The 14,718-nt window shown below is 35.8% G+C and overlaps 1 protein-coding gene across 1 annotated transcript in view; it reads left to right on the top strand.

Moving 5' to 3' along the window:
- Window positions 1-14,718, top strand: part of TMEM62 (transmembrane protein 62) — a 53,369-nt gene that overhangs the window by 9,042 nt on the left and 29,609 nt on the right. Inside the window, exons 5-9 of the mRNA XM_008574024.1 lie at window positions 4,082-4,223; window positions 6,066-6,190; window positions 6,338-6,460; window positions 9,056-9,211; window positions 12,123-12,282. Of these exons, the coding sequence (XP_008572246.1) occupies window positions 4,082-4,223; window positions 6,066-6,190; window positions 6,338-6,460; window positions 9,056-9,211; window positions 12,123-12,282 (706 nt within the window). The remainder of the gene's footprint in view (window positions 1-4,081; window positions 4,224-6,065; window positions 6,191-6,337; window positions 6,461-9,055; window positions 9,212-12,122; window positions 12,283-14,718) is intronic.

The following is a 14,718-nucleotide window of genomic DNA, read 5'->3' as shown; positions in this document are numbered from 1 at the left end:
TCTTGTATCACATTCAGTTTCCTTAGAATTATCACTCGAAATTCCTTGTCAGTCATTTCAATGGTTCTTGTTGTATAGGATCTAAAGCTTGAGATTTATTGTCTTTTGGTGGTGGTGTACTTTCTTGATTTATCGTATTTCTGGTATCTTTTCTTTGATGTTTGTTCATTGTGGCAGGGGGTTTCACAGTCCACAGATCAGATGAAATGAGCAGAGTATCTTCTGTTCCACAGGGCAGTCTAATGAACAGAGCAGGCAGACTCAGAGGAGAATTGGGGGCAGCGCACGGAGTTCCCGGTCCGAGTGCAGCCGCCGCCCGTCGGCTCCAGCTCAGCTCGATATGTTGGGGCGCTTGGGTCTGGAGGGCCATGATGTTCGGGTGAGGAGGGACCTCCGCCGCCGCCGCCGCTGCTCCAGTCCATATTGAGGATTGATATGACATTGGATAGGTAGCTTAGGGTCAATTTATGGCGGTGTTAATAAGCATAGAAATTTAGATGTGATGGGTAATAGTTCATAATCCAATATAATAGTTCATAATCCAATATAGGCTCTTAAGGAGACAAGTAACAATGAAAATAGTATTTTATAAAGGGCAGTCTCACAATAGAAAAGAAAAAAGATAGGGGTAAGAAGGAAAAAAGAGGGAGAGATTGAAGTTATGGGGATCAAATAGGAGGGCCCTGCAGTAGTCTAGTCATGATATGGAAAGGGCCTGAAAGAATAGGAGACATACCTATCTGAATCAAGTTATTAGATATGGGGACATTGATGTCATTTTGAGGATGATAGATCAAAAAACATTGGCTAACTAACTGAATTTATGTAGTTAGAGTAACTGTAACTTGGGAGGGGAGGTTGTCTTCTTTTGTTGACATGAGAGAGGAGAAGGACAGGGATGAAAATCTTTCACATTCTATTAACTGTTTGCATCTTTGATGGTGACTGTGGGAATGGAGTTAAGAGAAGAATTCTTTTCAAAGAAGAATTAGCAGGACTTGAGGTCTGAGTGGTTATTGGGAAAGTAAAATGATTAGTCACTTTAAAATTTCTTACCTTTATATTTTTGTTTCTAGCCACATAAATTTATATGAATTTAATGAATGGCATTTTGCTAGAGGTGTAGATTACAGAAGAAAATAAAAATCTGAAGGAAATAAAAACCGTAAAATTAGATCTTGATGTTAAGAATGCCCCATAGAATGCCAAAATCCAGACTTCAAAAAATGTTATTAACATTATATATTTTAACTTCTGCTTTCAAACAGTTGGGTTTATTTTTAGACAGTTAGATTTTAATGTGTCAAAAAATGTAAGAAAGGAAATAACATATGTGAGATTATAAGACCCTGAGGAATAACTTAAAATAAGCAAGAAAAAATATAAATTAAAATTTTACTGTGAAAAAAAACCCCTGAAATGGAAATTTTAAAAATACCGGGAAGAGAGGCGATAGAACTAATTGACTTCGTTTAAATTAGGTTTGACTAATTGTTGAATATTAATTGTAATGTCTATGATAACATATTTACTTTGATTATAATGTATTTTATGGCTGTCATGGCTTTAATACATCATCCTTGCTAGCACATTGAGTTTCAGAAGCTTATTTGTATTTTTTTTTTATATATATTCTTAGGTAAAACATCATATAAGACACTTAGACCACTAAGATAATATCAACTTTTCTTATTATTTCCTACATTTGTTTTTTGGGGTTTTTTGTTTGTTTGTTTTTGCAGTCCCTAAGAGGGTTCCTTTTTTAAAAAAATATTTATTTCTTTATTATTATTTATTTATTTATTTATTTATTTATTTATTTATTTATTTCACATTTTAAGATGTGGAGCAGTGGGGGGAGGGGGGTGGGGAAAAGTAGGGGGCATAGGATGGAAGGAAGAGGAAGGTTGCCTGTGGCAACCCTCTTATTCTGGCAGGGAAGCCCTAGGAGCTTCCACCTGTGGCCTGATGGTTGTTGCTGGGTTGGATGCAGATGTTGGAGGGGTGTGGCTGAGACTCTCAGCACCCCACCCTCCAACACAGCTTGGGAGTCCAGGGTGCTTCTGGCGTCAGCTGGGTGGTTGTGGTTGGGCTGGATGTGGGGAGGGGGTGTGTGGCTGAGGCCCTTGGCCCCCAACACCCAAGCTTGGGTGCCCAGGGCACTTCTGGCAGCCTGGGGGGCTTCTGGTCCTTCTAGGTTTTGTAGGTGTTCTTTGGTCATGTTAGACCTTTACTGGTTAATATCAGAACTTTGTCTCTGATCTGTGGGTTTTTGGTCTTTTCTTTCAGTTCTGTGTTGGATTATTAGCTACCCCCACCATTTAAACTCTGTACTAGAACTAATGTGTTGTCCTTTGCTTACTTCTGAAATGGGGAAATTTCTGTGGGGACCAGCACTTGAGCCCTGTGGTTGAGCTAAATTGCTGCTTTGCTGCTGATGCCCTGGGGAAGGCTTTTTGTGCAGCTCAGGTTTTAATTGTTGACCTTGTAAGCACTTCTGGGTCTTGTGAGGTCCAGTACACCTGGGTAGTATGGAAACTCTGGTCTGGGCCTGAGTCTTTTCAACAAACTGCACCTGCTGCGGATCTATATTCCTGACCAGTTTCCACTGAGTAGTCCTGTGCTGATAGGAGGGCAGATCAGCTGTCAATGCTGTGCCCCAGTGGGCCCATCTCCCCAACCCGCTGCACTCCAAACACTTCCCATGGGATGGGCCACGTGCCAGTCCCTTGCAGTGACTCAGTGGCCTCCGAGTGGCTCCTTTTTTGTCTGTGGCTCCTTACTCCTATGTGGGTCCACAGGAACTCTGTTAGTGGTCTTGCTGGCCTGGGGTCCACCAAGGCCCTCTTCTCCCCTGCAGCCTGCAAGCAACTTCAAACAAAGGGCACAGCAGTGGATTTTGCCAGCTTATGCTCCATGTGTTCATCAGGGCCAGCCTTGAAGTGGTCAGGGCTTGAAATAGTTGGAGTGGTCTTTTCTTTCTCTCATCATGGTCTCTTCCACCTTCATGAACTGTACAGGTCTCTCCTCCTCTTCCCCTGAGCTCTAGCAGCCCCAGCTTGGCAGTTGTTGCTTTTTAATAGTTGTAAATTGGTTGACTGTGGGAGAGGGTGATAGTGGGTAATGTCTATTCCACCATCTTTTTTTTTTTTTTAAAGATGACCGGTAAGGGGATCTTAACCCTTGACTTGGTGTTGTCAGCACCACGCTCAGCCAGTGAGCGAACCGGCCATCCCTATATAGGATCCGAACCCGGGGCCTTGGTGTTATCAGCACCGCACTCTCCCGAGTGAGCCACGGGCCGGCCCTATATTCCACCATCTTGATTGGAAGTCAATTTAAGGATCTTCCTTTCTGACATTTGAATAATATAGGTGTGCCCCCAACATAATCTATACTTTCCTTCTCATTTATTCAGCAAATACTTAATGAGTGCCTACTTTGTACTATGTTACCCATATTTTCTCCCTGCTCTTCACCATCCAATTTTGTGGACAGCTGAACACTGTTGACACTTAAACTTGTGATGGACTTTCATTACTGCATGTGGACCATGTATATGCTATCTATATATTTTTAGGAACTGAGAAAGACTTACAGACCTAGACCTTTGCAAGTCTTTGCAAGTCTTACTTGTGAATTAAGCCTCTATGGTCCTGTTTCAAGAAGTGAACACTTTTTGTATCTCACTGCACCAAGAAATCTGCTAGATACTTAGTAGTCCCTCACTAAATTTTTTAATGATTGGTAAGTACCATTTCAGTGGATTCTGATTTATTTATTTATTTTTTAATGTTTAGTGGACTGCCTAAAATAATCTTCTTATTTCCCTGCTTTATTCGTGGTCCTGTGTTTGGTTATTGATGCATTAGTTTGCATGAGTTTGGAGACAATGGGAAAAAAAGCTTTGAAATTTTTAAAAATTAATTTATCCATTGTGAATCCACTTTGGTGTATTTTTCTGTCAGATCAGTAAATCTTTTCAAAGGGAGGCAAAAATCTAGTGTGATATCAGGGAAGGAGTTCAAATTCATTCTGTCTTTATGATTGCACTAAAACTTTTCTCTCTTGTATTTTTTAGGAAATACTCTGCTGTACGTAGAGATGGCTCTTTCCATTATGTCCACAGTACTCCCTTTGGCAACTATTCTTTCATCTCTGTGGATGCTACCAAAACTCCAGGGCCTAAGAGACCCTATAATTTCTTTGGAATTTTAGATAAGGTACAGTAAAAATCTCACTTCCCCTTGTAGCTTACCTATTTTAGTTTTTCTCAGATACATGTGGATCACTTAAAGTTATCCTAGGTAAATGAGTTCTTATCTAGAAATGCTCAAGAAAAATTTTACTATGGTTACAGGTATGGCTAGAACTTACTAGCTACTTCAACACTGTTATTGCTATGCCTGTTCTCGCTTCAAAATCTGGGAAAGAAGTACCTCACATTTTATATTTATTCAGTAAACATTTATTAAATATTTACCAAGTGCAGGATGCACTTTGTAAGGTGCAGGGCCTACAGCTTTGTGTATTATATAGTATATTCCTAAATCCCCACAATTGCCAATTCTAACTAGTGGTCTCTATTTTTTTAGTTAAGAGAAGGACAACTACTGAAGTAGATAAATTTCTTTTAAAGTATTTTTGGCAAGCCTAAGTAAAAACTATTGCTGGCTTGAAACAGCCTGGAGGGTCACATCTGAGAACCTCTCATTTTTTGGTATAACAAATGCCAACTCATTATTGAATGAGTACATGCCCCTAAGCAAAGACATATGTGCCCATATGTAAGAATACAAAGGTGATAAGATAAAGTCATTGGTCTCTTAGAGTGTTATAATCTAGTGGTGGGGTATAAGAACAGAACAAAAGTAACTATAATAAAGAGCAGAATTTGCTAGGTTAGAATTAAGAGGTTCAGAGTTATAAGAGGGTTCGAAAGATCTTGAAATCAAATGAACAGAATATTGTCAAATGCATTGTGTTATTTTAGGCATCGTATTTAATTAGGTTATATTTTGTTTCCTATCTATCAAGTGTCTTTAGTCAGAGTTGATCAACTTTATTTTAAATCTTATTTCTTAGAATAGTGTTTTTTAAGGTATAATTCAAGGACTATGTGCATAAAAATTAACTGGAGTGTTATAAAATGTGGATTCCCTGGCTTACTCTAGACTTACCAAATTAGAAACCCTGAGGGTAGGACCCAGAAATTTGTTGCTATAAGCACTTTACAGATAATATTAATGCATACTTACATATGTTCAAGTTATTTTTTGAAATCAACTTTATGAGGTATGGTTTACATATAATAAAATACATTCATTTTAAGTGTTTTGACAAATATACTGATATAACCAGCACCACAATCAAAACATAGAACATTTCTCTCACCCTAGAAAGTTTCCTTGTACAGTCTGTCTTTACCCCCCAGGGAACCACTGATTGTTTTTCTATCAGTATAGATTAGTTTTGTTTGTTCTAACATTTTCTGTAAATGAAATCATATAGTATCTACTCTTGGGGCTGGCTTCTTTTGCTCCGTATAATGTTTCTCATATTCATCTATATGGTTGTGTGTATCAGTAGTTCTTTCTTTCCTACTGCTGAGTAGTATTCCATTGTATGGATATACCACAATTTACTGATGGTTTCTAGTTTGGGGCTATTATCAGTAGAGCTGTTATGAACATTTAAGTACAAGTCTCTTTGTGGTCATATGTACATGTAATTTCAGAAGCTTAGTTTCAGTGTCCTCTCTATTAATTGCAATGTGGTATGCAAAGCTCAAAACATTAGTGGCATCTTCTTTATTTCTTAGTTTCCTTATCTATCAAATGGGGATAATACCTATTCTACTTATTACAGAGTTATTTTTAGGATCAATTATAATGTATGTGAAGACAGTTTGAAACTACAGAGGTCTTTACAGGTCATTAACTAGTAGAGTTAAGCACTACAATATAATTATTATTATTAAACCTCAGGGTTTTTTTAAAATCTGTTGACATTAGATTTCAGCTTGAACCCTAATTAAAGGTCCTTTCATTTTTCTCCCATTTCAGAAACGGATGGAGGAGCTGTTATTACTGGCCGAGGAAAGTAGTCGGAGCAATCATACAATTTGGTTTGGACATTTTACAACATCTACTACCCTTTCTCCATCACCAGGAATCCGGTCAATAATGAGGTGAGACAGCCTTCCAAAACCAAAATTAATTGTTTTTAGTTCTTTTATGTTGCTGTACCTATCATGCTTTTCTGAAGAGATATTTTTATTAGTTTGGCAGCATAAGTTATCTTTGTTCATTTATTTCTTTTATTTTTCATCGGTTAGTTCGGCTATAGCTTATTTGTGTGGGCACCTCCATACCCTTGGTGGACTGATGCCTGTTTTGCACACTCGTCACTTCCAGGGCACTTTGGAACTTGAGGTGGGAGACTGGAAGGATAATAGAAGGTAAGAGAACTACCCAACAAAATAAAACTTACACACATCAGTTTTGCTAAAGCAATGATAGTTTTCTTATTGATAGCATGGGTGATCCCAGTTAAGGAAAACATGTGAAATTTCTGTTTTTATTTTTGTTTTTTATTTATGTATATATTTTTTGGTGGCTGGCCAGTAAGGGGATCCAAACTCTTGACCTTGGTGTTACAACTCTCTGCTCTAACCAACTGAGCTAAAAGGCTAGCCCCGTGATTTCAATCATTTTAAAGTAATATGTATATCTGGCAGTCTTTGTCATTTTGCAAAAAACTTGTTGTAGCAGTGATGTACCATCACTATGCTGTGCTGGATTTTCAACACACACTCATTAGGAAATAGTCTCAAACTGGTGTGAACAAAGATTATGGAGAAGCTTATTCAGAAAAATAAAAATTTCCAGGCCCTGTCTCTAGAGATTTTGATTGTGTTGGTCTGGATTAGGGCACAAGAAACTACATTTTATTTTATTTATTTATTTATTTATTTATTTTTGTCTTTTTTCGTGACCGGTAACGGGATCGCAACCCTCAGTGTCGTGCCCGTACCGCGACCGGCAACGGGATCGCAACCCTCGGGTGTCGCACCCGCACCATGCTCAACCAGTGAGCGGACCGGTCTCTATATGGGATCCGAACCCTCTGCGGGAGCGCCGCCGCGCTCCCAAGTGCCGCACTCTACCGAGTGCACCACCGGGCCGGCCCAGAAACTACATTTTAAAAAAGCCCACCACGTGGTCTATGTACCACACTTTGAAAAATGCTAGAAGTGTCATTTTTCCCCAATATTTTTATTTCTTCCATTCTAGTTATTTCTAGAAGATGTTAGTGATTTAAGTTCCTTAAGTAGATGATAGTTTGTTCTATTAAGGTTAAAGTCTCTTTAGCAGAAAACAACTTATTTATCAAAAGCCTATAGTATAGTTAAATATATATTTTTTCTTTTTTTTTTTAGAAATATTTAAGTGAAATAGTTTAAGTATAGAAGAATATCATCTCATTGTTTAACTATTACAGTTATTTAATTTACTCAAACCCAGTGCTCTAAGGATATTAGGTACACAACAAATATTTGCTGAGCTGAATATGTTATCTTTCTATTTTTAACCAATATTAAAAAGCAGCTTTACATCTTGGAAGGTACTTCCTTATTTTGGTTGGCTTTTCTAGAAACTATATAAGCGTTATACTTGAAGCCTGTAATTACTACAAGTATAAAGAGCAACTATACAAAGCAACTATAGTTACTTTAGCTAAAACCTGTCTATTCATGCCTGAGGTTGTAGGCTGCGCTGTGATCGCCTTTTGTCAGATAGCCTTCCTAATCCTTGATCAGTTTCTTTATTTCTTTTGAATGTTATAAGTTGTCATGTTAATTATGAAACCATTTATTTTCTTTTGTTTCTCAGTGCCTTTCCTTTGTTCCAACTCTGGGGCTTTACCTAGAGTTTATTCAAAGGCCCTAACCTTTACCTGTCCTTATAAACATTTAAACTGTATTAGTTACTATCAAATAATTTTTTAAAACATTTAGTATATTGGTAATATTAGTCTAGGCCTTGTTGTGGATGCAAATAAATCCAGAAATATTGGTGGCTTAACACAACAAACATTTATTTTTCATTCATATAAATCCGCTATGAGTCAGGGCAACACTCCTCCGTGGGATGACTAAGGGATTCAGACTTCCTCCATCTTACATTGCCACTATTTCAACATGTCAGTTCCAGGGCAGGCAAGAAAGCACAGAGCACTGACACCCACTGTGAGGTACTTTGGACCAGAAGTGTGATACATGTCACTTCCATTCATAGCCCATTGGCCAGAACTAATCACATGGTCTCAACCTAGTACCAGGGAGGCTGGGGAATGCAAGGGATCACATTGAGTATTTGGTGAGCACTGTTGTTTCTGCCATAGTTAATTTCTTTTCTCAGTTATAAAAGTTAGAAGATATACAGCTTTGGTTACTCTTTAATAAATATTTTATACTTTCATTGCCTTTGGAAAATCAAAACAATTTAACTTTAATTTCTTTGAAATTATAGAAATAAAGTTTCAGAAGAAGTATGAAAGGTTTCTAATTGTATTTACAACTATTTTAATTGTTGTTAGGATGAAGAATGTCAGGCATTAGGCTTATGATGAATGTCTTATGTTCAAAATAGTCTTAAAGTATAGAGTTAATTGAACAAGTATTTATTTAAAAATTAAAGAGTGCATGCTATGTACCAGGCTTGGTTGATTGCCTTAATCAAAGCCCAGTTGATGTAACAAATGTGAAGGATAAAGTGATAGGGGCAAAGGAAGAAAGAGAAACAATATTATTTACCCTGTGTTCAAATACATCATGTAAAAAAGTCCTAGTTTTGAGGGGGGAGAGGGAGGAGGGAGGGGGGTTTCGGTAATGGGCCACAATAATCAACCTCATTGTATATCGACAAAATAAAATTAAGAAAGGAAAAAAAAAAGTCCTAGTTTTGTATTTTTACATTTATTCTGTATATTACCTTCATGCCCTCTAAAAACATAAAGTGACTAAATTACCATATTGTCATCTGGTCTCTAGGTACCGGATCTTTGCTTTTGATCATGACCTCTTTAGCTTTGCGGATTTGATCTTTGGCAAGTGGCCTGTGGTTCTTATAACCAATCCTAAATCACTCCTTTATAGTTGTGCTAAACATGAACCACTAGAAAGACTCCTTCATTCAACACACATCAGGTATGTAGCAATTTTCCAGAATTTACTTTCAGTTTGATATTGATGGAGAATAAATCGTGATTTCATTCCCATATGAAAGCTATGAGATGCCCCACTTTAGTTTTCTGTGTAAACATTATGTAAAGATAACTATTTTTATTACTATTTCGTTTCCATTCAGTTAAAAAATGTGTAATTTTTTTAAGTTGATGAAATATTTAAAATCATCCCGAAACCCATAATTTTTTTTTTTTTTTTTGGTGGCTGGCCAATATGAGGATCCAAACCTGTGACCATGGTTTTATAAGGAAGACACCCATAATTCTACCATTGTTATTTTTGTTCCAGACTTTTTATTTGCATGTTTTTACATTGCTATAATCATAGTATACATATCTCTTTGTATCCTACTTTTAAAAGTTTACATTATAAATAAGAAATGTTTTTTTAAAATTTGCTACATAGCCTTCCAAAAAAGCAAACGCTATATAATCCATGTGGAATTGAAAATTCATTTGGCATGTGAATTTGACGATGTAGATTAATAGAACCTTAATGGACAGTAACATTCTTTTTGCAAAGTGACATGTATTGTTTCTCAAATGTAAGGGCACTCTTTTTAATATACTCTTTTTAATTTATTTTGAAAAGTAATACACCATAACAGCCTTTGGAAAACAGGATGATGGGATTATAAATGTGTTTTTTTCCCCCACCTCCAATAGAACTATTATTAACATTTCTGAGTGTTCCTTCTCAGGCAGTTTCTTTTAGGTATGTTTTTTACATAGTTACAATCATAGGGCACAGTCTATTCTAATTCCTATTTTTTTTCTTTCCACACAGAAAATGTACCACAATTTAACCATTTTGCTATCTTAATAGTGAACTTTTAGGTTTTTTGTTTGTTTGGGGATGAACATCTGGTACATATAGATTCTTCCTTCAATTGAATAACTTTTGAAAGGGATTCTAGGTGAAAGAGTTTGAATCTTTCAACACAGAAAATGTACCACAATTTAACCATTTTGCTATCTTAATAGTGAACTTTTAGGTTTTTTGTTTGTTTGGGGATGAACATCTGGTCATATAGATTCTTCCTTCAATTGAATAACTTTTGAAAGGGATTCTAGGTGAAAGAGTTTGAATTCTTTTATGACTGTTGGTAAAGACTGCCCAATTTTTTCTTTTTAGAGCTAAAATCACTATTGTTTTAAATTGTGATAAAATGTACCATTTTAACCATTTTAAGTGTACAGTTCAGTGGCATTAAATTCACATTGTTGTGCAACTATCACCACTGTCCATCTCCAGAACTTTTCATCTTCTAAAACTGAAATTCTGTACCCATTAAACAGTAACTCCCCATTCCCCACTTTCCCCAGCCCCTGGCAACCACCATTCTACTTTCTGTTGCTGTGAATTTGACTACACTAGGTAGATCATAATATGTGGAATCATAACTTGTCCTTTTCTGGCTGGCCTGTTTCACTTAACATAATGTCCTCAAGGTTTATCCATGTTGTAGCATATGTCCAAATTTCTTTCCTTTTTAAAAGCTGAATAATATTCCGTTGTATTTACACACCACATTTTATTTATCCATCCATCTGTTGATGGACACTTGTGTTACTTCCACCTTTTGGCTGTATAGGTTGAATATCCCTAACCCCAAAATTTAAAACCTGAAATGCTCCAAAATCTGAAACTTCTTGAGTGCTGACATGATGCCATAAGTGGGAAATTATAGACCTGACACATTATTTTTTCACACTATTAGTGGTTATGTCAATTTTTTTACTATTAAATATGTATGTGTGAATAAGTATAGGAAAATGATTGCTTATCAGTAACATGTAAATTCGGAATCAGGAATGATGGTGATGCCAAACCACCACAGATTATCCACATGAGTGGCTGAAATAGTGACATCTTTGTTTTCTTATGGTTCAAAGTACATAACCTTTTCTTTCACGCACAAAATTATTGTAAATATTATATAAAATTACCTTCACCCCTGAATGTGTAGGTGTAGGTGAAACACAAATGAATTTCATGTTTAGACTTGGATCCTATCCACAAGATATCTCATTATGTATATGCAAATATTCCAAAATCTGAAAAAATCTGAAATTCAAAACACTTCTGGTCCCAAGCATTTTGGATAAGGGATATTCAAACTGTACTGAATAATGCTTCTATGAATATGGGTATAAAATTTCTGTTTGTGTCCTTGCTTTCACTTCTTTTTGGATATACGCAGTTATTTTAGAAAACATATTAATTTAAGCAAGAGTGCCAAATGCACAGCACTCATCATTATTATACTTTAAATGGTATTTACTAATTAATCTAAAAGAAATGGTGAGAAGATGAGTACATTTATTTTTAATCACTGATGGAGTGGAACACATGTCTCTGTCAGATTTTTTGATGGGAGCTAGATATCAGGATTAGCTGGATATCTTTGAAAGTGTCTGATAGCCCTTCCTTAATTGTGACCTTGCTTTTTCCAGGAAGATACATTTGGAACTAAATGAGTAGATGGTATGCTTGACATTAGATTAACAGAGTAAGACATCTAGACATTTACCCTATATTCTCTTCCTAAGAGAAAAGCCAGGACTTCAGGATTTTTTTCAGAAAGAAGTTTTTATCTACCCTAGCTGGATTTGTTAAAAGTAAATTGATTTTCCTTTTTAAAAAGTAAAAGAATAGTTCCTGATTTCTCACCAGTTCTGATTTGCTGAATTGTACAAGTCCAAAAACCACCATTCCTAAAGACACCAGATCATATGAGTAGTGGTCCCTACAGTTATACAATATAATGGTTCTGCCTATACGTCTTTATTTTCAGGTTACAATGGAGTTATTCTCCTTTATTAAAGATACATACCTAAAACCATGCATTTTATATATGCTCTCATTTTAGAGTCTTGGCCTTTTCCTTATCCTCCATTACTTCTGTCGCAGTTAAGATTGATGGAGTTCATTTAGGGCAAGCTATTCATTTATCTGGTCCTATTTTCATACTGAAGTGGAACCCCAGAAACTACAGTAATGGGGCACATAACATAGAAGTAATTGTCCAGGTAAGTTAATAATTTATATTTGCTATGTAAATGATTATAGGCTATAGCCACAATGAACTCTGATTTGGAATTTTTTCAGTCAATTGGTAAAGAAACTAAGTTTAATGAAAAAATTTCAATACACTGAATTTAATATATTCTGAAAAGGAGCACTCTGGAGTAATTCTACTATTAGACTAATAACTAGGCAGAGAAAGAGTTTCAACTACTGGCCACATTCCCCCTCCTTTTTTAGCCCCAGGGATTCATTCTCTTGTTTTCTTCCAAGTTTGGCCAGAATCTTTTAATAATGGGGGCAAATTTTCCAATATAGCCCAAAACAATAGAATAGGTCAGAAACTATGTATTTATGTATCTCTGCCTTTGATTGCTGTTTCTAAGTGTAGGAAAATTGTGTCACCATTTGAAAGCTCCAGGACACAGAATTTTCAAGGCATCAAAGGAACTTTTTTGTTTGGGGACTGTGTATTGTTAGCATATGCAGTAATAGCCTGCCTGTCCTTTTCTGATTCAATGTGAGGCATTTAATTCATTAGCACATGCTAGAGTAAAGTGTGATAATCATTACCAAAATAGAGCAGTGTCATCAAACTCTTCAGAGGACAAGCTGTGCTCAGAAATGAGTTTCTTAAAAAAAAAAAAAAGTCAATCTCTACAACTTTATGATTTGATGACAGTTTTTGATAGTTTTGAACTGTTCAATCTTGTAATGTAAAGTCTTAATGTGAAACACCAAATAATTCTCCAGAAAACACATGTAGTTATTTTCATTATTTTCTCCACCCACCAAAAAAACCCCAAAAAACAAGGTTGAGCAGGAAGGAACTATTTACTGAGCTCCTTCTAAGGCAATGCCAGGCACTTAGAATTTTTTACTTAATCAATATAACAATGCTATGTGGTGGTTAGTTTTATCCTCAGTTCATAGATGGGGAAACTTGTATGTACACTTTGCTATGCCACTTTTCTTTGAAGTGTTCTGCATATGAGGAAGAAGAACCTTACAGAGAGGATATAGAAGGAGGGATGACTGGGCATGAACTCTTAATGTTTTCATATTAGAAGTTGGATCATTTTAAAGAGACTTGAAGGTACAAGTGCACCTAGAATAAATTTTTCCCCATCTTTACATTCAAGGGGAAGAAGTAGGAGTAATTGTAGGAGACCTGCCCACTATAGGAATGGGAAACTCCCAGATCTGTGGATTGCCTCAGAACCTCAGTGTATTATTTTCTTAATAAGATATCCAGCTTCCGTAGTTTTATAAAGAAAACTCCATAGCTCACATTTATTGAAACATTTCTGTCTGCTTAGTTGAATCCTTAGTAAAAATGTAAAACCACATACTTTTTATATGTTTAACATTTCTTATGACATTATTGTTGTAATTTAAACACAATAAACTCTACATATTTAAAGTGTACAATCTGATAAATTTTGATATGAATATATCCTTGACGTCATCACTACAATCAGTATGATACATTTCCCTCAAAATTTTCTTGAGCCCTTTTGCAATCTTCTTTCCCTCCATCCTCATCCCCAGAAAACCACTGATCTGTTTTCTGTCTTATATGTTTAACTTTAAAAAATTAATCTACTGAATATTAAATAGGGAACCCAGTTCCCTCATTCATTAATGGGAAAGTTCTGTTTTTTGAAGTATCAAACTTTAGATGAGTCTGATTTGAAACTCAAAATCTGTGAGAAGACATTAATTTATTATCTAATATTTTACCTACTCACTATATTTATTGAATATCTATAGGTTTCTGGCAGTCTAGTAGCAACCAGACCTTTAGATCAATTCTCAATATGGATCCTGGACTAGTAGCATCAATATCACCTGGAAACTTGTTAGAATTGCAAATTCTCAGGTTCCATCCCAAAGCTACTGAATCAGAACCTCTGGAGATAGGACCCAGCAATCTATTTTAATAATTTCGCCAGGTGATTCTAATGTGCACTACAGTTTGAGAACCAGTAATTTAGGTGATTGTGCCTACCTTGCCAAATTAAAGAGCAGACTCTAAAAATCTCTGTATCTCAAAATTAAATTCCTGCTTTAAAACAATAACTTATAATTTGATAGCACGTTTTGAAAAGTAAAAGTGTGATTAAGCACCAGTATAGTTCTTTTTGTTGTTTTAAAAATTTTTTATGATGGGAAATTTAAAGAATTTGCAAAAGAGGTAATAAGTGTAATCAACTCCCATGTATCCAGCAGCCAATCTCAATAATTATCAATTTATTACCAGTCTTGTTTCATCTATGCCCCTTCTATTTCTCCCCTCCCTGCACCAGGATGACATTTCATCTCTAAATATGTCAATACGTATCACTAAAAGATAAAGACTTTTATTATATTTTAAAATTTTAATATATTTATTTATTATTATTACTATTATTTTGCATTCTAAGATGTAGTGGAGCAGT

Source organism: Galeopterus variegatus, unplaced genomic scaffold (assembly GCF_000696425.1).
Source record: "Galeopterus variegatus unplaced genomic scaffold, G_variegatus-3.0.2 Scaffold984, whole genome shotgun sequence".
NCBI lineage: Eukaryota > Metazoa > Chordata > Mammalia > Dermoptera > Cynocephalidae > Galeopterus > Galeopterus variegatus.
This window is presented reverse-complemented; position numbering and strand designations above follow the sequence as displayed.